We start from the raw sequence: 25,580 nt of genomic DNA, 5'->3' as shown, positions 1-25,580 counted from the left end.
CCTGCTTTCCCTTGTTCCAGCCTTGCATTGGTCTCCAAGCTGGCTTGGCTTGAGAAGTATTACCCTCTTGCTTAGAGGACGTAGCACTTTGGGCTGGTCCGTTTCTACGAAAGGGACGAAAATTAGGTTTATTTTTTGCCTTGAAAGGCCGATCCTGAGGAAGGGCGTGGCCCTTACCCCCAGTGATATCAGAGATAATCTCTTTCAAGTCAGGGCCAAACAGCGTTTTCCCCTTGAAAGGAATGTTAAGTAGCTTGTTCTTGGAAGACGCATCAGCCGACCAAGATTTCAACCAAAGCGCTCTGCGCGCCACAATAGCAAACCCAGAATTCTTAGCCGCTAACCTAGCCAATTGCAAAGTGGCGTCTAGGGTAAAAGAATTAGCCAATTTGAGAGCATTGATTCTGTCCATAATCTCCTCATAAGGAGGAGAATCACTATCGACCGCCTTTATCAGCTCATCGAACCAGAAACATGCGGCTGTAGCGACAGGGACAACGCATGAAATTGGTTGTAGAAGGTAACCCTGCTGAACAAACATCTTTTTAAGCAAACCTTCTAATTTTTTATCCATAGGATCTTTGAAAGCACAACTATCCTCTATGGGTATAGTGGTGCGTTTGTTTAAAGTGGAAACCGCTCCCTCGACCTTGGGGACTGTCTGCCATAAGTCCTTTCTGGGGTCGACCATAGGAAACAATTTTTTAAATATGGGGGGAGGGACGAAAGGAATACCGGGCCTTTCCCATTCTTTATTAACAATGTCCGCCACCCCGCTTGGGTATAGGAAAAGCTTCTGGGAGCCCCGGCACCTCTAGGAACTTGTCCATTTTACATAGTTTCTCTGGGATGACCAACTTGTCACAATCATCCAGAGTGGATAATACCTCCTTAAGCAGAATGCGGAGATGTTCCAACTTAAATTTAAATGTAATCACATCAGGTTCAGCATGTTGAGAAATGTTCCCTGAATCAGTAATTTCTCCCTCAGACAAAACCTCCCTGGCCCCATCAGACTGGGTTAGGGGCCCTTCAGAAACATTATTATCAGCGTCGTCATGCTCTTCAGTATCTAAAACAGAGCAGTCGCGCTTACGCTGATAAGTGTTCATTTTGGCTAAAATGTTTTTGACAGAATTATCCATTACAGCCGTTAATTGTTGCATAGTAAGGAGTATTGGCGCGCTAGATGTACTAGGGGCCTCCTGAGTGGGCAAGACTCGTGTAGACGAAGGAGGGAATGATGCAGTACCATGCTTACTCCCCTCACTTGAGGAATCATCTTGGGCATCATTGTCATTGTCACATAAATCACATTTATTTAAATGAATAGGAATTCTGGCTTCCCCACATTCAGAACACAGTCTATCTGGTAGTTCAGACATGTTAAACAGGCATAAACTTGATAACAAAGTACAAAAAACGTTTTAAAATAAAACCGTTACTGTCACTTTAAATTTTAAACTGAACACACTTTATTACTGCAATTGCGAAAAAACATGAAGGAATTGTTCAAATTTTCACCACAGTGTCTTAAAGCCTTAAAAGTATTGCACACCAAATTTGGAAGCTTTAACCCTTAAAATAACGGAACCGGAGCCGTTTTGAACTTTAACCCCTTTACAGTCCCTGGTATCTGCTTTGCTGAGACCCAACCAAGCCCAAAGGGGAATACGATACCAAATGACGCCTTCAGAAAGTCTTTTCTAAGTATCAGAGCTCCTCTCACATGCGACTGCATGCCATGCCTCTCAAAAACAAGTGCGCAACACCGGCGCGAAAATGAGGCTCTGCCTATGCTTTGGGAAAGCCCCTAAAGAATAAGGTGTCTAAAACAGTGCCTGCCGATATTATTATATCAAAATACCCAAATAAAATGATTCCTCAAGGCTAAATATGTGTTAATAATGAATCGATTTAGCCCAGAAAAAGTCTACAGTCTTAATAAGCCCTTGTGAAGCCCTTATTTACGATCGTAATAAACATGGCTTACCGGATCCCATAGGGAAAATGACAGCTTCCAGCATTACATCGTCTTGTTAGAATGTGTCATACCTCAAGCAGCAAGAGACTGCTCACTGTTCCCCCAACTGAAGTTAATTGCTCTCAACAGTCCTGTGTGGAACAGCCATGGATTTTAGTGACGGTTGCTAAAATCATTTTCCTCATACAAACAGAAATCTTCATCTCTTTTCTGTTTCTGAGTAAATAGTACATACCAGCACTATTTCAAAATAACAAACTCTTGATTGAATAATAAAAACTACAGTTAAACACTAAAAAACTCTAAGCCATCTCCGTGGAGATGTTGCCTGTACAACGGCAAAGAGAATGACAGGGGTAGGCGGAGCCTAGGAGGGATCATGTGACCAGCTTTGCTGGGCTCTTTGCCATTTCCTGTTGGGGAAGAGAATATCCCACAAGTAAGGATGACGCCGTGGACCGGACACACCTATGTTGGAGAAATAAACGTTTTTTATATCACAGTCAATACAATCAGCACAGCTCTGCTGTATGATTACTTCCCTCAAAAAAGACTCTTGAGATCCCTGAACTCTGTAGAGATGAACCGGATCATGCAGGAAGAAAATGAACCTCTGACTGAGTTTTTCTGATGCATAGTGAAAGCACCAAAATGGCCCCTCCCCCACACACATAACAGTGAGAGGGATCAGTGAACTGCTCTAATTTAAATCAAAACTATTGCCAAGTGGAAAAAAAGTGCCCAAAACATTTTTTCACCCAGTACCTCAGAGAAAAAAAACGTTTTTACATGCCAGCAAAAAAACATTTTACCTCAATAATTAATTGTCATTTAAAACCTATTGCAAGTCCCTGCAAAATAGGTTAAGTCTATGTATACAGTTTAAAAGCCAGAGAAGTACCATTTCCCAGAAAACTGAAGTGTAAAATATACATACATGACAGCCTGATATCAGCTACATCTACTGCATTCAAGGCTGAGTTTACATTATAACGGTATGGCAGGATTTTCTCATCAATTCCATGTCAGAAAATAATAAACTGCTACATACCTCTTTGCAGATTAATCTGCCTGCTGTCCCCTGATCTGAAGTTTACCTCACTCCTCAGATGGCCGAGAAACAGCAATATGATCTTAACTACTCCGGCTAAAATCATAGAAAAACTCAGGTAGATTCTTCTTCAAATTCTACCAGAGAAGGAATAACACACTCCGGTGCTATTATAAAATAACAAACTTTTGATTGAAGATATAAAAACTAAATATATCACCATAGTCCTCTCACACATCCTATCTAGTCGTTGGGTGCAAGAGAATGACTGGAGGTGACGTAGAGGGGAGGAGCTATATAGCAACTCTGCTGGGTGAATCCTCTTGCACTTCCTGTAGGGGAGCAGTTAATATCCCACAAGTAATGATGACCCGTGGACTGATCACACTTAACAGAAGAAATTGGCATGGCAAAAGTTTTGCCTGGAAAATAAAATCAATCCCCACTGTTCAAATTATCTAACTATTATGGGGAACCCAGAATTTACACCAGGTCTTTCCTATGGGGTCTTTTCACAATGGGAATCCAAGGGTCTAATATATATTAAACAACTCTTACTACCAAACCTAAGTATTGACTCCTTCCAAAATATAGCAAGCCAATTTAATTTACCTAATCGAGACTTTTATGCTTACCTACAAATCAGGAACTATATCAATAAGCTACAAATAAAGTACAATCCAACATGGACATTAGGGGTACTAGAAAGTAGAATCAAACTATTTCAAGGTGGAATACACTCAATAGCCCATTTATATAGTTTGATAAACTCCAATTCTAATTTAACCCAGATAGAGGGAATTACAAATAAATGGCAGCAGGATTTTCCAAGTATAAACAATTCAGATGTACAGGAGAGTTTTAGAATAATAAATAAAACATGGGTGCCAACTGTATGGCGTGAATCACACTTGAAAGTAATAAAGTATACATAACAGCACATAATCTTAGAAAGTGGTATAAATCAAAGCACACTTGCCCGAAATGTAATGCACAAGTAGCAGATACAGTACATTATTTTTGGGCATGTCCCAAAATCCATCAGCTTTGGTTACAAATTAATTACTGGTTGAAAAAGAATTTATTAATAGGGGATGAAATCCTAAAACAATACAGGTATACCCCGCTCATACAGCGGGTTAGGGACCGAAGCCCCGCTGTAAAGTGAAAACCGCCTTAAAGTGAAACAAGGCAGTTTTAGCTTTCTTTTCACTTGCCAGTGTGTTTAAAAACTTAAAAAACATGTTTTAACTAACTTATATTAGGTGTACAATAGCACTAAGTTTAGTTTAACACTCGCACAGCACAGTATTCAATAAATACTGTACCTGTAAAATAGTGACAATCACTGTACTACAATTTGCCAGAGTATAGCACTGAGACACAGATTGCACTGTAATGCTGTAAACAGAGTGAACTAAGCATAATAAAATGGTGCCAGTCATTTTTCTTGCAATCTCACGAATATTACAGCACTGTTTTAAAATCCTTGGAGGTTGAACTTAAGCTCCACAAAGCGCTGTATTAGCGAATCGCTGTAAAGTGAAGCGCTGTAAAGTGAGGTATACCTGTATGTGTTTTTCCTAGTAAAATACTCAGAACAACACAAAGATAATAATCTAATTAATACTATAATATTACTAGTGCGAAACCTCATATTAAAAAGATGGAAATCTCCAAAAGCACCTAAGTTCGTAGAATTTAAAAAGATATTGATAAATCAATGTATCATTGAACAAATATCTATACAACACCCCAGTAATATTCAAATTCAAAATTACTTAAAAAAATGGATAAAGGTCATTAAAAGCCTTCCAGAAAACGAGCAAATTCAATTAGTTAAGCCATTTAGTACCACTGAATATGTATTGCAAAATGTACATGCAGGTTACTTTCCGGAATATTGGGTACCGATATAGATTATGGTTGTGGGGGGGGGCGGGGGTAGGAGGAGAGAGGGCTACATATATACCTTTTTTTTTTTTCTTTTTTGTCTCTTCTTAAGCTATGGGAAAAACCGATTGTTATGGCACTTGCTATCATTATTTATTTCAACCCCAATACGGAAAATGTATGTTTTTTTTTGTGTTGTTTGTTCGCTGTTTTTCGCTTTTTTCTTCTGATTTGTAAATCTATCTGAAAATTAATAAAATACTATAAAAAAAAAAAAAGTCTGCAGACTGCCCCCTTTTATCTGTTCTTTTGAGAGCCTTGCATTTTATCATTCAGTACTGACTCCTAGGTAACTCCACGGAGTGAGCACAATTTTATCAATATGGCACCTATGAACTAGCACTGTCTAAAATAGTTGTGCTAAAAGGCTAAAGTATGCTTATCAGGAACTGATACTATGTATAATTAAAAAGCATTTAATATAAATTTTGATTAAAAAAGCCTTAGTAGTCGGGGGCGGAGCCAGCAGCCAAGAGGAACAGACGTGTTCGAGAAGCTCCTCACATTTAACTTACATTTATATTGATTTATAGGGAAAAGAGGGCAAAATATATCCTCAAACACATTAATATTGGTAATAGAATACTTTTAAACTAGCAACAGACTCTATCCCTGAGTTGGTATTAGATTGTGAGCCGCGACCAGCCGAAAACACATCTTGTGGCCTTATATTCTGACACGTAAGAGTGAATGATAGCCCGAGCTGTCTGTAACCTCAGCTGGAGATTTGTTTTGCTGCTTAGAATATCACACCGGAGCCTGGCCCTATCAAGAAAGGCGAGAAGCCGTTTGGGGAGCGCCTGAGGGTCATAGATGAATAGGACATCAGACGGACTGCACCGGACTGTGCCTAAAGATATACGTGAGTTACTCGCTGCTTCCCTGCAGTGCTGAGTACCCTGGGTGCAGATCCTAACACGCTCTTTTATTATATCTGCTGTATCCTGTGTAGAAGAGGGCTGCTTGGCTAAACACTTTAAGAGACTAACAGTTTTGGCGCGAGACGCCATCTTTCCCTACCGCGTAACAGGAGAGAGCAATTCTAGCCTGCTAGCTAGGTGAAAACTTCAACAAACTGACAGTTGCAGTGTTTAGCGGGGGTTACTAGGCATTCACTTTGAACTCGCTAAGAATACCACTCCTCATCCCACTCCACTCATAAAAGTGTCTCGATGGAGGAGATAGCTTCCCTTCTGACAGTGTTAAGTCACCGGCTAGATCTACACCATGCTGAGGTGGTGGATGTTCTGAAGGATTCGACTGGCGCTCCTTGCGCTGTATTACTGGCTGAGGATGTACCTATCGATATAGCAGACCCTTTGCTAAAAATTGTAGACATCGCTTTACATCCCATAACTGGACAGCAACACATGCACCTTGGAGAGACTGAACCTGTAAAAAAAACGGAATGGTCAGGGCTAGAAATAACAGAACACTTGACACTCCCTCAGGCTCCTGACCTGGTTTGAGAATTAGTGATGAGACGGCAATCTGTAAACCTTTCCCACATCAGAGGTAAAACTATCACCGCACAACTGCAGAGATCTCGGACATATCACCCACAGCAGCCTAAGGACAGCTCTCCCTGTGACAGCACAGCTAAGACAGTGCATTGTAAGCGGTTTGCGTTCTGTGTAGAAGAGCACACTGTGCATGGAAAAGACAGTATGGACACACTCCAAATATTAAAACAGCTCCTGTGGAAGACCGGAGTGGGTTAGACCTCTGGTCCCTCTCTAGATGCAGCAGTGAAAGCAGTATCTCGATTTTCAAACAAGCTGCAATATTACTCTAGAATCTCCTGCCTTAAAATACATTATATTGTGAATCACACCAGGTCTAGGTTTATATGCCCAATCTACTAATTCATTGTGCCTGATAGTGTTTATATGCTGTTTGGACATTGTATTTTGTTCGGCCCTGATGTCATACTACGCATTGCTCATTATGCATTTTAGATTAACATATAAGGTTGTTTACACTAATTCAAAAAGATTTTCAGTTCTACCCTTATTTTAGTTAATTCATATCAGAATAGATAGGCTCTTCCCCCGCTCTATTTATATAAAGACGCTTATCCTGAGGCTAAATGTTTGCTCTTTGCAAGATAACAGTCAGAACTATGTTTGAGCCCAAGGATATGATATAGGGTTCGAAATGACATTAAAGTTTATATGTGTATTAGTTAGATAGTTAGGAATCCAGCCGCATTCTGCTTATAATGCCCTACATGCAATGAAATAATTTGTAAATGTTCGTAGATTAGTTACTACCACATCACAGAAATATGTTATCGGGTATAGAATTCAGATTTGTTTTTAGGCTTTTTGTTGCCTGATAACTCTTATGTGCGGATGTCTGTTTAATGTTCGCTTTGAAACGCAATCACTATACATGTAAAATAACATCATTTGCTAATGCTTGCTTATAATAACCCTAGGGGCTATATTACTTACACCAAGTATTTTTCATTCATTTATAATCAGACCCCATTGTATAGCAGGAGATAGATACTCCACTAGATTTCACTCTCCATGACACTCCCTCTAGGGAGAGATCCTGATATCCTCTTATGGAGTATGGTTTGTAAGTTAGTAGTGTCTACTTGCATAGTTAACCCTCAAGACTCATAATACTCCCTTCTCTAGATATGTCTATATATATATCCTGGCAAACTCTAACTAACTAAAGAGTTACTGGTACTGCTGAGCTAAGTTTAGGGATATCTAATTTCACCCTCGCATATTCTCTATAAAGTATATAGCTCATGACATATTAAAACATAGCTCAATATCTAAAGGTCTATCTATATTCATGGTCTGAACACTAATAACGATTTATATGTTCACTAGTTGCTTGATATTAATATAACTTACACCTTATAATGAGGATACATTCCTATTCAGGTTATTTTACTCACAGTGGACTTTCCTTTCCTTGCTAGCCTAGATATTAGTTTAGTTTTTGCATACTATTGACACCCAATCCTAACACAAGTTATCATAACCCTATGGCCTACTACCCACTTTATCCCCCTATAATCATAAAAATCCCATATTACCAGAGCCTTCTATCTCATCCAAGTTCAGGAATCAATAAAACATGTATTATCTGTCCACCTATAGATTATTTAACCTTTATATTTACCCCTACTATGTATTTGCATAACTAACTATGAATGGATAGTTGACCCTGCTTCATGGCCCATTCAATTTCCTTCTTAGGCAAGACTAAAACCCCCCTCCAAGTTCCCTAAAATATTAGCATATATATATGGCTCCGCCCTCCACCCTTCCCCTTCTATCTATAGCGGTGCTTACCCGCTGAATATCCCCTTCCCCCTTGTTCACGCTCCTTTTGAAGCTCCTAAGGAGCTAGACTTCTGACCATCAGATAACTTATTTTCTATACTCTTGGTCCTTGGGGCCTTAACACAAGTTTCTAACTGGTCAGTTATACATTATATATTACTGAAAAATCGAGGTCTCATTAGCCTTTAGTCAATGTATTATATAGATGCCAAATTGTTTTGGTTACTTATGTTTGTAGTCTATTCTTTTGACAAAAAGGTGTATTGTGTATTATTTATGTTTTATGCAAATACCTCAATAAAAAATTATTTAAAAAAAAAAAAAAAAAAAAAAAAAAAAAGCCTTAGTAGGTCAAGTACCATAAAAAGACAATGTGAACAAAAAGTTAAAACAACAAATCTAAACATATTAAAAAACAGATATAAACATAACCCACTGAGGGAAAAAAAAAATCAGTTGGTGACAGGATGGGTACGAAAACTGTAATGTGAATAAAGTCTATACAGTCCATGAAAAAGTCCTTATAGATTAAATCCTCAAAGTGTTCTGTGATGGGGTCCTTGAGAAAAAAAAAATATATATATATATATTATATGAAAATAGTTGTCAACTAATCTCATAATCGATTTGTTGGTTTGCAATTAGTTGGTCTGTGCACAACACCAGCTGCTTCACTCCAATGAACTCCTGCACATGGTATTGTGTTTTATGGTTATGTCCTTAGCCTAAAGGATGTCTACAGACGTCTACTTTTCACTTTTTCAGGACAGCATAAGTTTACAACTACCCCTGGCTTATGTGCAACCCAGATATAATAGTCATCATTTGGATTGTTTATATTAAATCCGGTGATTTGGAACTATGCTTTGCATGATATAGTGCCAAGCTTGTTGTTTACACTTTGCCCCTAGATTGATGGGAGTTATTTAAGTTGATGCGCACTATTATCTGTTTGCACAATTATTAGCGTATTGCTTGCTATTGCTGATTATATGTACTGTATAAATTAATGTGTAAGGCTTTGTCCTGTTATTGATATACAGTCCTTAGCGCTTTTGATTTTGTGTTTTATTGTTTTTTTTTATATTTTTAATAAATTGTGATAATATGTACCAGATTCAACCTTGATAAGTATATATTCGTTATTTTTAGAGCGGACTAAATATTTCCCCTAACCTTATAGCTGGTTATTTACCATTGCATATAGATATTCAAGATATTTTTATGTTAGAATGAAGTCAAAGGTTACTTTATTGAGAGGCCCCTTTCCAAGGTAGAAAACGCTTAGCATTGGTGAAGAGCTAACAAAGATAAATATCCCACTTTGGTGAAATTGGCAAAACCCTCCTTATACACCTCAACAGCCTTTTCTCTGCTGCAGGAAATATAGCTGCAAACAGAGAACCAGCCTTAGCCAGAAGCATGTGGACATGTTGAGATTTTTGCATTTCAATGCAAAGTTTCTGAAAGAGTGAATAACAGAATGTTATTAACAGTGATAGTCTAACTTTCTAGTTCTACCTCTTTTCAAACAGTTTGTGGTTTTGTTTTGTTTAATTATAAAACTGTGCTCTGCTGCTTAAAAATTGAAGAAACAGTTGTGTTAATGTAAAGTTTTAGTCTGAAGTTTATATTTGTAACACTCATTATGTGGATTTTATTTAAAACATAGAAAACTATTATTGATTCTCTTTTTATCCGATTAGTCGATTAATCGAAAAAATAATCGGCCGATTAATCGATTATGAAAAACATAATTTATGCTTACCTGATAAATTCCTTTCTTCTGTAGTGTGATCAGTCCACGGGTCATCATTACTTCTGGGATATTAACTCCTCCCCAACAGGAAGTGCAAGAGGATTCACCCAGCAGAGCTGCATATAGCTCCTCCCCTCTACGTCACTCCCAGTCATTCGACCAAGGACCAACGAGAAAGGAAAAGCCAAGGGTGAAGTGGTGACTGGAGTATAAATTAAAAAATATTACCTGCCTTAAAACAGGGCGGGCCGTGGACTGATCACACTACAGAAGAAAGGAATTTATCAGGTAAGCATAAATTATGTTTTCTTCTGTTAAGTGTGATCAGTCCACGGGTCATCATTACTTCTGGGATACCTATACCAAAGCAAAAGTACACGGATGACGGGAGGGATAGGCAGGCTCTTTATACAGAAGGAACCACTGCCTGAAGAACCTTTCTCCCAAAAATAGCCTCCGATGAAGCAAAAGTGTCAAATTTGTAAAATTTGGAAAAAGTATGAAGCGAAGACCAAGTTGCAGCCTTGCAAATCTGTTCAACAGAGGCCTCATTCTTAAAGGCCCAAGTAGAAGCCACAGCTCTAGTGGAATGAGCTGTAATCCTTTCAGGAGGCTGCTGTCCAGCAGTCTCATAAGCTAAACGAATTATGCTACGAAGCCAAAAAGAAAGAGAGGTAGCAGAAGCTTTTTGACCTCTCCTCTGCCCAGAGTAAACGACAAACAGAGAAGACGTTTGTCGAAATTCCTTAGTTGCCTGTAAGTAAAATTTTAGAGCACGGACTACATCCAGGTTGTGCAGTAGACGTTCCTTCTTCGAAGAAGGATTTGGGCATAAAGAAGGAACAACAATCTCTTAATTGATATTCCTGTTAGTAACTACCTTAGGTAAGAACCCAGGTTTAGTACGCAGAACTACCTTATCCGAATGAAAAATCAAATAAGGAGAATCACAATGTAAGGCTGATAACTCAGAGACTCTTCGAGCCGAGGAAATAGCCATTAAAAATAGAACTTTCCAAGATAACAACTTTATATCAATGGAATGAAGGGGTTCAAATGGAACGCCCTGTAAAACATTAAGAACAAGGTTTAAACTCCATGGTGGAGCAACCGTTTTAAACACAGGCTTAATCCTGGCCAAAGCCTGACAAAAAGCCTGGACGTCAGGAATTTCTGACAGACGTTTGTGTAACAGAATGGACAGAGCTGAGATCTGTCCCTTTAATGAACTAGCGGATAAACCCTTTTCTAAACCTTCTTGTAGAAAAGACAATATCCTAGGAATCCTAACCTTACTCCAAGAGTAACCTTTGGATTCACACCAATATAGGTATTTACGCCATATCTTATGGTAAATCTTTCTGGTAACAGGTTTCCTAGCCTGTATTAAGGTATCAATAACTGACTCAGAAAACCCACGTCTTGATAAAATCAAGCGTTCAATTTCCAAGCAGTCAGCTTCAGAGAAGTTAGACTTTGATGTTTGAAGGGACCCTGAATCAGAAGGTCCTGTTTCAGAGGTAGAGACCAAGGTGGACAGGATGACATGTCCACCAGATCTGCATACCAAGTCCTGCGTGGCCACGCAGGTGCTATTAGAATCACTGATGCTCTCTCTTGTTTGATTCTGGCAATCAATCGAGGAAGCATCGGGAAGGGTGGAAACACGTAAGCCATCCTGAAGTCCCAAGGTGCTGTCAGGGCATCTATCAGGACTGCTTCTGGATCCCTGGATCTGGACCCGTAACGAGGAAGCTTGGCGTTCTGTCGAGACGCCATGAGATCTATCTCCGGTTTGCCCCAACGTCGAAGTATTTGGGCAAAGACCTCCGGATGAAGTTCCCACTCCCCTGGATGAAAAGTCTGACGACTTAAGAAATCCGCCTCCCAGTTCTCCACTCCCGGGATGTGGATTGCTGACAGGTGGCAAGAGTGAGACTCTGCCCAGCGAATTATCTTTGATACTTCCATCATAGCTAGGGAGCTTCGTGTCCCTCCCTGATGGTTGATGTAAGCTACAGTCGTGATGTTGTCCGACTGAAACCTGATGAAACCCCGCGTTGTCAACTGGGGCCAAGCCAGGAGGGCATTGAGAACTGCTCTCAATTCCAGAATGTTTATTGGCAGGAGACTCTCCTCCTGACTCCATTGTCCCTGAGCTTTCAGAGAATTCCAGACGGCACCCCAACCTAGAAGGCTGGCGTCTGTTGTTACAATTGTCCAGTCTGGTCTGCTGAATGGCATCCCCCTGGACAGATGTGGCCGAGAAAGCCACCAAAGAAGAGAATTTCTGGTCTCTTGATCCAGATTCAGAGAAGGGGATAAGTCTGAGTAATCCCCATTCCACTGACTTAGCATGCACAGTTGCAGTGGTCTGAGGTGTAGGCGAGCAAAGGGTACTATGTCCATTGCCGCTACCATTAAGCCAATTACCTCCATGCATTGAGCCACTGACGGGTGTTGAATGGAATGAAGGGTGCGGCAAGCACTTTGAAGTCTTGTTAACCTGTCCTCTGTCAGGTAAATCTTCATTTTTACAGAATCTATAAGAGTCCCCAGGAAGGGAACTCTTGTGAGTGGAACGAGTGAACTTTTCTTTTCGTTCACCTTCCATCCATGTGACCTTAGAAATGCCAGTACTAACTCTGTATGAGATTTGGCAGTTTGAAAGCTTGAAGCTTGTATCAGTATGTCGTCTAGGTACGGAGCTACTGAAATTCCTTGCGGTCTTAGTACCGCCAGAAGAGTGCCCAGAACCTTTGTGAAGATTCTTGGAGCCGTAGCCAATCCGAATGGAAGAGCTACAAATTGGTAATGCCTGTCTAGAAAGGCAAACCTTAGATACCGGTAATGATTTCTGTGAATCGGTATGTGAAGGTAAGCATCCTTTAAATCCACTGTGGTCATGTACTGACCCTCTTGGATCATGGGCAAAATTGTTCGAATAGTTTCCATCTTGAACGATGGAACTCTTAGAAATTTGTTTAGGATCTTTAAGTCCAGGATTGGTCTGAAAGTTCCCTCTTTTTTGGGAACCACAAACAGATTTGAGTAAAACCCCTGTCCCTGTTCCGATCGTGGAACTGGGTGGATTACTCCCATTAACAAGAGCTCTTGTACGCAGCGTAGAAACGCCTCTTTCTTTGTCTGGATTGTTGACAACCTTGACAGATGAAATCTCTCTCTTGGAGGAGAGGATTTGAAGTCCAGAAGGTATCCCTGAGATATTATTTCTAGCGCCCAGGGATCCTGGACATCTCTTGCCCAAGCCTGGGCGAAGAGAGAAAGCCTGCCCCCCACTAGATCCGATCCCGGATCGGGGGCCCTCAATTCATGACGTTTTAGGGGCAGCAGTAGGTTTCCTGGTCTGCTTGCCCTTGTTCCAGGACTGGTTAGGTTTCCAGCCTTGTCTGTAGCGAGCAACAGCTCCTTCCTGTTTTGGTGCAGAGGAAGTTGATGCTGCTCCTGCTTTGAAATTACGAAAGGAACGAAAATTAGACTGTCTAGTCTTAGTTTTGGCTTTGTCCTGAGGCAGGGCATGGCCTTTACCTCCTGTAATGTCAGCGATAATCTCTTTCAACCCGGGCCCGAATAAGGTCTGCCCTTTGAAAGGTATATTAAGCAATTTAGACTTAGAAGTAACATCAGCTGACCAGGATTTTAGCCACAGCGCCCTGCGTGTCTGAATGGCGAATCCTGAATTCTTCACCGTAAGTTTAGTTAGATGTACTACGGCCTCCGAAATGAATGAATTAGCTAGTTTAAGGACTCTAAGCCTGTCCGTAATGTCGTCCAGAGTAGCTGAACTAATGTTCTCTTCCAGAGACTCAATCCAGAACGCCGCTGCAGCCGTGATCGGCGCAATGCATGCAAGGGGTTGCAATATAAAACCTTGTTGAACAAACATTTTCTTAAGGTAACCCTCTAATTTTTTATCCATTGGATCTGAAAAGGCACAGCTATCCTCCACCGGGATAGTGGTACGCTTAGCTAAAGTAGAAACTGCTCCCTCTACCTTAGGGACCGTTTGCCATAAGTCCCGTGTGGTGGCGTCTATTGGAAACATTTTTCTAAATATCGGAGGGGGTGAGAACGGCACACCGGGTCTATCCCACTCCTTAGAAACAATTTCAGTAATTCTCTTAGGTATAGGAAAAACCTCAGTACTCGTCGGTACCGCAAAATATTTATCCAACCTACACATTTTCTCTGGTATTGCAACTGTGTTACAATCATTCAGAGCCGCTAACACCTCCCCTAGTAATACACGGAGGTTTTCCAGTTTAAATTTAAAATTTGAAATATCTGAATCCAGTCTGTTTGGATCAGAACCGTCACCCACAGAATGAAGTTCTCCGTCCTCATGTTCTGCAACCTGTGACGCAGTATCTGACATGGCCCTAATATTATCAGCGCACTCTGTTCTCACCCCAGAGTGATCACGCTTACCCCTTAGTTCTGGTAATTTAGCCAAAACTTCAGTCATAACAGAAGCCATATCCTGTAATGTGATTTGTAATGGCCGGCCAGATGTACTCGGCGCTACAATATCACGCACCTCCCGAGCGGGAGATGCAGGTACTGGCACGTGAGGCGAGTTAGTCGGCATAACTCTCCCCTCGTTGTTTGGTGAAATTTGTTCAATTTGTACAGATTGACTTTTATTTAAAATAGCATCAATACAGTTAGTACATAAATTTCTATTGGGCTCCACTTTGGCATTGCAACAAATGACACAGATATCATCCTCTGAATCAGACATGTTTAACACACTAGCAAATAAACTTGCAACTTGGAATACAATTCAATTAAAAACGTACTGTGCCTTTAAGAAGCACAGAAAATCTATGACAGTTGAAAATTAATAAATTGAAACAGTTATAGCCTCAATCCTTGTAAACAACACAACTTTAGCAAAGGTTTAATCCCATTAACAAAGATAACAATTTCTGAAAGCAGGAAACAAATTACAGAATAAAAGTTTTTATTTCAGTCAAACTATAATTCTCACAGCTCTGCTGAGAGAAATTACCTCCCTCAAAATAAGTTTGAAGACCCCTGAGTTCTGTAGAGATGAACCGGATCATGCAGGAAATACAATGAGCTGCTGACTGAAATAACTGATGCATAGAAAAGGCGCCAAAACCGCCCCTCCCCCTCACACACAGCAGTGAGGGAGAACAGAAACTGACAGAAAAAAACAGATTTAAGCAACTGCCAAGTGGAAAAATGGTGCCCAAACATTTATTCACTCAGTACCTCAGCAAATGAAAACGATTTTACATTCCAGCAAAAACGTTAAACATAATTTCTAGTTATTAAACAGCTTTATGTACTTCTTACAGTGTAATTCTCTGAAGTGTAAAGTATACATACATGACATTATATCGGTATGGCAGGATTTTCTCATCAATTCCATTGTCAGAAAATAAAAGCTGCTACATACCTCTATGCAGATTCATCTGCCCGCTGTCCCCTGATCTGAAGATTACCTCTCCTCAGATGGCCGAGAAACAGCAATATGATCTCAACTACTCCGGCTAAAATCATAGCAAAAACTCTGGTAGATTCTTCTTCAAACTCTGCCAGAGAGGTAATAACACACTCCGGTGCTATTTTAAAATAACAAACTTTTGATTGAAGATATAAAACTAAGTATAATCACCATAGCCCTCTCACACCTCCTATCTAGTCGTTGGGTGCAAGAGAATGACTGGGAGTGACGTAGAGGGGAGGAGCTATATGCAGCTCTGCTGGGTGAATCCTCTTGCACTTCCTGTTGGGGAGGAGTTAATATCCCAGAAGTAATGATGACCCGTGGACTGATCACACTTAACAGAAGAAATAATAGTTAGTTGCAGCTCTACTATATATATATATATATATATATATATATATATATATATATATATATATATATATATATATATATATATATATATATATATATATATACACACACACACACACATACACATGCACATATACGTGTACATGTCAAAAAACAAGGTAATGTCAAAAAGGTTGGGAAATTCAAAAATAGTATGTGAGAAAAACAAAACAAAAAAAAAGACAAAAATGTCAGATATATCCTTAATATCCTAAATGAAAAGGGGCTCACCGAAATAACGGTGCAATTTAGGTTGAAATACTTAGACAATATTGCACATATATTTTTCTTTTCTAGATAAACCTAAGCGGGTATTCTTTTGATTCCCATTTCATCTCAAGGATATTAAGGATATATCTGACATTTTTGTATCTCACATACTATTCTTGAATTTCCCAAATTCACTTTTCTCAAGGACCGCATCACAGAACACTTTGAGGATTTAATCCATCAGGACTATTTCACGGACTGTATAGACTTTATTCAAATTACAGTTTTCGTACCCATCCTGTCACTAACTTATTTTTTTCCCCTCAGTGGGTTAAGTTTATATCTGTTTTATAATATGTTTAGATTTTGTTTAACTTATTGTTCACATTGTCTTTTATGGTACTTGACCTACTAAGGCTTTTTTAATAAAAATTTATATTAAATGCTTTTAATTACAAATAGAGTATCAGTTCCCGATAAGCATACTTTAGCCTTTTGGCGCTCCTATTTTTATCCAGTGGTACCTACCTTCTCATGAGATCCTGTTGGGTGATCTCTAATAGTGAGCTTTAATGCCCCACTAGGCGCAGTTAACTACATTTGATAACTAGCACTGTCTAGCTGTAAAAAATAAAGTACACTGAGATAAGAGGCGGCCTTCAAGGGCTTAGAAATTAGCATATGAGCCTTCCTAGGTTTAGCTTTATACTAAGAATACCGAGAGAATAAAGCAAATTTGATGATTAAAGTAAATTGGAAAGTTGTTTAAAAATTGCGTGGCCTATCTGAATCATGAAAGTTTAATTTTGACTAGACTGTCCGTTTAAGTTTGGGGGACAAATTCAGCAAGGTGCTACCTGTCACTTTACGTTGATTATGTATATATCGATGTACACAAATAAAACATTTAAAAAACAAGGTTCTCCATAAACCCTTTTGTATATATCACCTGTAAACATCAGTGGAGTGGTGGCAGCTAAGGAAATGACAACCAGGCCTGTGATATTTGAAATGAATCCCATCTCTGCCACCCAACTGTCTGCCAGGCACAATTGGAAAAGGCGAAGGCCAGCGAGGCTGCTAAGGTATGTGAGATGTTCAGCTGCTGAACCATAACCTATCAGGTCAGAGTCCCAGCACAAGGGTGAGCTGAGTTCATATATCACAAATAGGTCTTTGGCACCCATATGTACAGTCACCACAACCAAGAGGGCTAATGAGTATAAGCACAGTTTGCTCCGTCTCTTGTTCTCTCCAGGCACCGTGAAAAGGTGGAACACAGACTTATAGTGCCGGGGAGTAAACAACCTTTCTGGCTTTTTCTCCTTCACAGATTCCTGAACACAGAAGAAAACATATATAGCAGTTACTATATTTACAGCAAAAACTAGCCAGAAAGGGTTGATATATCCCTGGGCTTTCCTCCAGTTTCCACCAATGATACTGGCCACCATTCCTGCAATACCCAAACATGCCTCTAGGATTGCAACGCGGAAAGTGCGTGACTGCCGACTGCTGATGTCTGCAATGTAAGCAAAGCAGGCTGCAAGGACCATATTGAAGTCACCGGTAATTCCACTGATGATGCGTCCAAGCAAAAAATAGCCAACATGTAACTGCTGATACATGACTATGAGGTAGATCGCAGCTTGTAGTGCCAGGCCGATGACTGGTAAGATAAGAACAGGACGGCGTCCCACACGATCACTCCATGGGCCCAGCAACATTACAGAGAACAGACCGACCAGGAATCCACCCAAGTTAATGTAAAGGCTCCAGTGGGAAGTCAGTGTCTCCAATTCCTAAAAGGAATAGACATGTCAAGAAACAGGCACTGAGATCTGAGAGTTTATGATTTGAGGGACAGGAAAGGGGAAGGAATCTATAAAATTTGCTTAAAGGGACAGTCTACACCTTAGTCCTTTTAAAGTCTTACCTCAGATTAAGCTGTAAATAGCTTCATGAACCCCTTTCTATATTACGCAGCAGGAATGGTAAAAAAAAAAGTTTGGAAGCCAATTCAAAATGGCCAGAAACAATATTCTTTTTAAAATAACGTTTTTTACAGTTCCTGCTTCATGATATAGAACGGGGTGCAGAAGGCTATTTGCAGCTTAATCTAAGGTAAAACTTTAAAAAGGGACACAAAACCCCAATTTTTTCTTTCATGATTCAAATAGAGCATGCAATTTTAAGCAAGTTGGTAACACTTGCTGATTTATTGTGAAAGTATAACTTTCTATCTTAATAATATGTAATGCATGAAATGCTCTAAAGTTAGTTCTTAAAAAGGGACAGTATACTATAAAATTGTTTTTCCTTTAATGTGTTTCCAATAACTTTTGTAATCAGATGCAGAGTATAAAATGTATGAGATTTTTTTTTGAAGGCTTATTTGTGTATATGAATTAGGTGGTTTTGTGTTTTGAAGTCACAACCTAATAAAATTGGTTGAGCTTGTAGGTATAATCCGATCTCATTACTTTATCACATTGTGTACATATACCTGCTTCTTTATCTTATATCTGTCCATAAATCAATCACCAATACTTGGAGAGAACAATGGAAAATTAACATGTTATTACCTTAACTCTTCTATGCCACATTGGGAGTGTAATTTCTTCTACTGGCTGTGTTTACACAGCTTGGCCTCAAGGCCAAAAACTTTCAGGATGGGTGGAGATACAACAGGCTAAATAAACTATTTCAAATGCCAATATAAGGGTAATGGAAATACTTGTAAACAATTTAATACACCCCAGCAGGTAAAGTGGATCATTGGGAACAAAATAAAGAGGAGAATTTTTTTTGAGTAAACTGTCCCTTTAAGTCTTCAATGTGTGTTTATGTGATGCATGGTAGGTGTAGTTCTAATACTGTACTTACAATAATACCACTTAGTGATCTAATAGTGGGGGGTGGAAAGTCTTAAAATAAATGCCTCTAGCACAACAGAGCCATTTACTGTGCGACTAGTATGTCCCTTTAAAGGGACATAATACCCATATGCTAAATCACTTGAAAGTGATGCAGCATAACTGTAAAAAGCTGATAAGAAAATATCCCCTGAACATCTATGTGAAAAAGGAAGATATTTTAACTCACAATTTCTTCAGCTCACCAGAGTAAATGTTCTGTGAATAGTTATCCTTCAGCTACAAGTGTAAAAAACACACACAAGAGCCAATCAGCAGTGCTGATGTAATGCTTTGCTTTACTGTGGTCTAGGCCTGTCAAAAATAATCGTTTTGACGATGCATCGCGATGCGGCATGAAACGATTCTGCATCGATGCGCTGAGACGCGATAATCGATTAACGTTACCCACGTGACCAGCCTCCAGGAAACGTAAAAGAAAGTGCGCGAAAGTGCGCGGTACATCGTTTTGACGTCACTGACGTCACGTCACCCAATAAAGCAACATGGGCGCTCATGGGCGGTCTCTTGAAGTGCCGAAGTTACGCAGTAGGAGCAAAGCAGCAAAGCAGGAGTTTGTTGCCTGAGATTGATGATGGTACACGGCGGTATACTACAGCTACACGGCGGGCTCATTTTTATTTTGTGGGAGACAGAGGAGGAGACCTATGGTGAGAATTAGACTAACTAACTGTTTGTTTAGTTAATAGTTACCAAAACGTTGTACATTTTGCCAATGCCATGCCATAATTGCCATTGCCATGCCTGCCTATTGCCTCAACTGCCTACTACTTGCCAATAGGTAAGAGCAAATCAATAAGGGGTACACAATCACATTTATTACACAATAAGGGGTAACAATTAAATACTTGCCTTATTTACTTAACGTAGTATGCTGAGCTGACTGAGGCTCAGGCTGCTGCATAATTAATTGCTGCATTATTGAATAATATTGCATATATAAAAAATGTATTATAAATAAATATAGTATACTATTATTGTCTAATAATGTCTCTATTAGTCTAATCTGTATCTATTATCTACATGTTTTTCACATGGATGGATGGCCTGGTCTGAAGTTCTAATATTTTAATAATATATTAATTCAAGAAAGTGCATGCAATTTTAAACAACTTTCCCTATTATATAATTTGCTTATCCTTTGTTGAAATGCATAGCCTCCTCCTTGTGCACAAAGTATTATATACTTATAGTAAGTAATGTGTGTGCTGTGCAATGCATTGCTAATATGTCATCAACAAACGATATCTGAGAAGTATGAAGCAAATTAAATAATAGAAGAGTTAGTTATGATGTTTATTTAAAATTGTATTCTCTATCTGAATCATGAAAGTAAATGTTTGGGTTTTTGCACCTTTAAGTGTGTAATATATTACAGTAACTGTGTCAGTGAGTGAGTGATGTCCCCTGCAATTATCACAATGCAATTTGTTTTAAAATTTATGTTCGCAAAATGTATGGCATTGGCAAAGTAGTTGAAGTTACTAGTACTTGTTGATTTTACATTTGCGGCTTGACATTTTGACAACTGGAACTTAGTGTATTTTCTTTTTTTTTTAACACTGACAGAGTTTGACGTTGACAACAACATCATCCGTCACATATGTACATGTCATGCTAAAATGACAGAGGGAGACAAAAAAGATAGAGAGATAAAAAATGCACCTAGCATTTTAAAAGCAAGCATCTGGGCACATTTTGGATTTTATGAACATACTGGAAAGCACGAATTGGACAAGACACACGCGGTTTGTAAAGCCTGTCACACAAAAATTAAATACCTAGGGAATACTACTAACTTGAGAAATCACGTTAGACGTTTTCACTCTGAGATGCTAACCCCTGCCGCTGTCGCCAGTGCCACTGCCAAGGAAATAACAAGACTAGCTGAAGCTCATCAGCCAAGAATTGATGCAATGCTGTCAACTTTGCCACCCAACTCTGAAAAAGGGAAGAGAATAACCAAAGCTGTGGCAACTTTCATAGCGAAGGACCTACGGCCTTACTCTGTTGTGGAAAACCTTGGGTTTCGCAACCTGTTGAAGACACTAGAGCCACGTTATAAGATCCCGTCACGCAATCACTTAACAGAAAACGTTATACCTGCACTCTACCAAGAAACAAAAGCTCAGGTAATTGCATCAATGAGCCAAGCCAGTCGAGTCGCACTAACGTGTGATTCATGGACTTCAGTCACGACGGAGTCTTATGTAACAGTAACTGCACATTACATTAGCAAGGACTGGAAGATCTTGTCGCATGTGCTGCAAACGAGAGCAGTTTATGAGTCTCACACGGGTTCTCATCTGGCGGAGCTACTGTCTCGTGTCGTGGAAGAATGGCAGCTGTCCGATAAATCTGTAGTGCTTGTGACCGACAATGCTTCGAACATGATTGTTGCTGCTCAAGTTGGAAAATTCCCTCATGTAAAATGCTTCGCCCATACACTGAATCTCGCATCCCAGCGGGCGCTGAAAGTGGCCACGCTCTCCAGGCTTTTAGGCAGAGTGCGACGAATATCAACATTTTTTCACCGCAGCACTACAGCAAACCACTGTCTGAAAGAAAAACAGAAATGTCTTGGCCTGAAGAATCATAAGCTAATAACTGATGTGACAACAAGGTGGAACAGCTCATATGACATGGTCGAGAGGTTCCTAGAACAGCAACCTGCAATCTGTGCCACATTGTTGTCTCCAGAAGTCAGAAAAAGTGAGTCAGATCTCTGCACTCTCAACGAAACAGATGTGTCAAATGCAGAGGATGCTGTGAGTGCATTAAAGCCAATGAAAGATGCAACCACACTGATGTCAGAAGAGCGCAATCCAACTGTTTCTCTCATTGCCCCTCTAAATGCACAACTGCTCCAGAACATGACAGACACCATGGGAGACACACCCATGATCCATGAGATCAAGAATGCCATCAAAACAGATCTCCTGAAGAGGTACAGCAGTGAGGCAGAGAAGAAGATACTTTATACAGCCTCTGCCCTGGATCCTCGTTTTAAGGGACTGCCTTTTATTCTCACAGAGGAGGAGAGATTGGAGATATACAGAGGAGTGACTGAGGAGGCTGCATCCTTGGAGGTAATTTTAATTGCATCATGTTTCTTGAATAGATGTGAGCTGTTGTATGCATTTATTTATGCATTACTGTCTCTCTGAGCACACACATAGCATTAGCTGGCTGGCTGCTCGAGGTAATAATGAATGCTATTTTTTCTATTCTTTTGTTCAAACACAGATTGAGTGTACTAGTACAGTTACATCTAGGAGGACAAACGTGGATGAAGTGCCACTGCCTGAGGGAAAAGAAACTCTGGAAGAAGAATCAGCCATCGAGGAGGATAACCCTTCTCCTCCCAAAAGAAAGTCCACATCGCTTCTCATGACTTTGCTGGGACAGTCTTTCACTGACACTGAAGGTACAATAGAACCCAAGACCCCCTATGCCAAGGCTGAAGAGGAAATAGAGAAATATTGTAAAGCCCCATCTCTGCCTCTCACTGAAGACCCTTTGAAATGGTGGCATGTACATGAGGTCATATTTCCCCTCCTCTCTCATTTGTCAAAGCGATACTTGTGTATCCCAGGTACAAGCGTGTCTGCAGAGCGGGTTTTCTCCACTGCAGGAGATGTGGTAACGGCTAAAAGAAGCACCCTCAAACCAGAGCATGTGGATCAACTAGTGTTCTTACAGAAAAACCTACATATTCCATAATTCTGAGTAGTGATTCAGGTTTATAATATTAATATTTAATGTTTTTTGGCACATCCAGAAGAAAGTGCTGTGTGCCCCACTGCCCAGTGCAGACTACTGTTAAGTTATTTTATATTTGTTACTGTTATATAGCTTATAGCTTTTTGAAAAATGAAGCTTAAAACCTTGAGTAAATCTTTGTTGGATCACAAAATATACTAGTACACTACACGACACGACCGACCACGTCACTCTGTCACAGTCACACACACACACACACAATACAAAAGAAACAACACACAACTGCACACACCTCATGTGTGCGTGTCAGTCAGTGTCACCCTTCACCATGATTCACTCTTTTTATTATGTGTGTTTTTTTTGGTATTGTTTGACTGTGTGTGACTGTGACTGTGTGTGTGTTGTGTAACAATATATTTGTGATCCCATAAAGATATTGATAATCAAAGTTAGTAAATCTAGTAGTTCAATGCTACTTCTTGTTTAATGTCTATTACTACTTCTAGTGTTACTGTGATGTTTGCCAATCAGGAAGTGCTCTGTTTTGTAGATGTTGTGCTATTGTTACAGCACACCCCTGTATTGTTTGCAATGCAGTGAGTGCATAGTGCACACTGCATAAGGGATTATTAATATTATTCATTCACACTAAAAAATTGTCTATTTTAAATAGACCCTTTAAGAAAGATATCATATGTTTTTGTTTATGATCCCAATTCCCAATCCCAAATGCCATCCCACCCACTCCCAGGCAGATCTGTAGGGGTTAACCGAATATAACCAACCAGTTAACAATAACAATGTGTGTACTGCAGTGTCTAACTGTCTCTTTATGAGTGTGTGAGTGTGTCTGTGAGTGAGTGCCAGTTTGAAAAGTTTGTATGTATCTCATTCTCTATGAGTGTGTGTGAGATGAGTGTATTAACTGCCTTTGAATTTTTTTGTTTGTATGTGATTGTGTGTCTGTCCCAGTGTCACTGTCTAAGTGTCTATGAGTGTGAGTGTGACTGTGGCTGACTGTGGTGCCATTGAATGTTTTTGTTTGTGTGTGTGTCCCACTGTGTCTCTAGTGTCTGAGTGTCTAGTGAGTGTGACTGTCTAACTGTCTATGAGTGCACTATGCAGAGAGTGAGACTGAAGCCAAACCCCACTATAGGGGAAGGAAAAGCCTTGAGTAAACCTTGAGTAAATCTTTATTGGATCACAAATATACTGTACACTACAGACAGTACAGCACACACACAGTGCCACACACAACAGCACAATACAAAAATAAAGCACACACACCTCAGGTGAGTGGCGTGCCACCCTTTCTTCACCATGATTTACTCCTTGATGTCTGTGTCCTTTTTTATGTATTGTTTGTTTGTGTGTGACTGCTGTGTACTGTTCAGTGACAGACTCAGTCACTATTCAGTTGTGTGTAGTACTGCTTTAACAGTAACTAATAACTAACTAATTATATTTGTGATCCCATAAAGATAATATAATCATCAAGAAGAAACTGTAGTTATAGTAGTTCAGTTCAATGCTACTTGTTTTAAATGTCTCTCTCTCAGTCTCTAGTACTATTGTAAGTCTGTAACTGTGTAAACTAATTGTATATGTCACAATCACATGTGTGTTGTGTGCACACTCTGTGCTTTTGTGTTGTGTTCCAGATTCTTCACGTGATGTTTGTTTGCCACAAATTGACAGTCATGAAGGCACAGTGGACTGCACCTGTAATTTTGTACCTATAAGGGATTTATGTTTTGTTTTCTGAGGACAATTTTCACACAAATAAGGTATTATGGTGGTAACTTAAGCTTAACCTATCTATTTGGGTTTTAATTTAATGTCTATTATATTATTATTACTAAGTAAGTAAAGAAATTAAATTAAAACCAACATAGATAGGTTAGACATTTATTTGTTGTTCATGTTTCTTTACAAGTGTATAGTGTACTACTTACTAATATATAATATATACATTTAAATATTTTCTTTTACTGAAGAAGTACACTGTGAGCACTGCACTTTTTACACTACGTACTCTGTAACTACAGTTTGATGCCATAATATTGTTTCCAAACCAATACAACAATTGCCATTTAGTATTTACTGTTCTATAAACTGTTGTTGTCTGCTGTGTTCAGACTTTGCCACAGGAAGAGTGTCCTTTTTTGAGCTAATAAAATAAAAAAAGAGTTTATTTCAATACTTTGACTTCTTGAATTTTTTTTTCTGAAAAATTTAAAAATTGGGCAGAAATAGTGCAGTAATCGTGATGCATCGCGATGCATCGTAGAATCGAATCGTATCGAATCGTTACGATGATAATCGTAATCGAATCGAATCGTGAGACAGGTGAAGATGCGCAGCTCTACTGTGGTCTCATGAGATATTACTGAATTCTCTCAGACTTTCATAGTAAACTTCCTTAGAGAACAAAGCAAATTGGATGATAAAATAGATTGGAAAATTGTTCAAAATTGCATGCCCTATCTGAATCATCAAAGTTTAATTTTTACTTGACTGTCCCTTTAAGTGCACAAAGTTATCCCATTTGACAAATATACAAAAACAGAAAACGTTGGTGATGCAACCCCTGCAATTTGAAGTTTTTAAGGTTTGGCGATAACTTGGTTAATTTCCTGTACTAAGTGGACATAGTAATGGAAATATAAAATGCTATGATATGTTACAGCAGATTATTTCTGCACTAATGCTTACCCCCAAGCATGACACAATCCTTATTAGCTCACCGTCTGTGTCCTGTTC

At 39.4% G+C, this 25,580-nt stretch overlaps 1 protein-coding gene across 2 annotated transcripts in view; it reads right to left on the bottom strand.

The window, feature by feature from the left end:
* The window catches only part of SLC46A1 (solute carrier family 46 member 1), a 144,692-nt gene that overhangs the window by 78,754 nt on the left and 40,358 nt on the right, over window positions 1-25,580 (bottom strand). For both annotated transcript variants that reach the window (XM_053706203.1, XM_053706204.1), the window contains exon 2: window positions 17,108-17,960. In XM_053706203.1, coding sequence (XP_053562178.1) covers window positions 17,108-17,960 — 853 coding nt within the window. The remainder of the gene's footprint in view (window positions 1-17,107; window positions 17,961-25,580) is intronic.

The sequence above is a fragment of the Bombina bombina genome, chromosome 3, assembly GCF_027579735.1.
Source record: "Bombina bombina isolate aBomBom1 chromosome 3, aBomBom1.pri, whole genome shotgun sequence".
Classification (NCBI taxonomy): Eukaryota; Metazoa; Chordata; class Amphibia; order Anura; family Bombinatoridae; genus Bombina; species Bombina bombina.
This window is presented reverse-complemented; position numbering and strand designations above follow the sequence as displayed.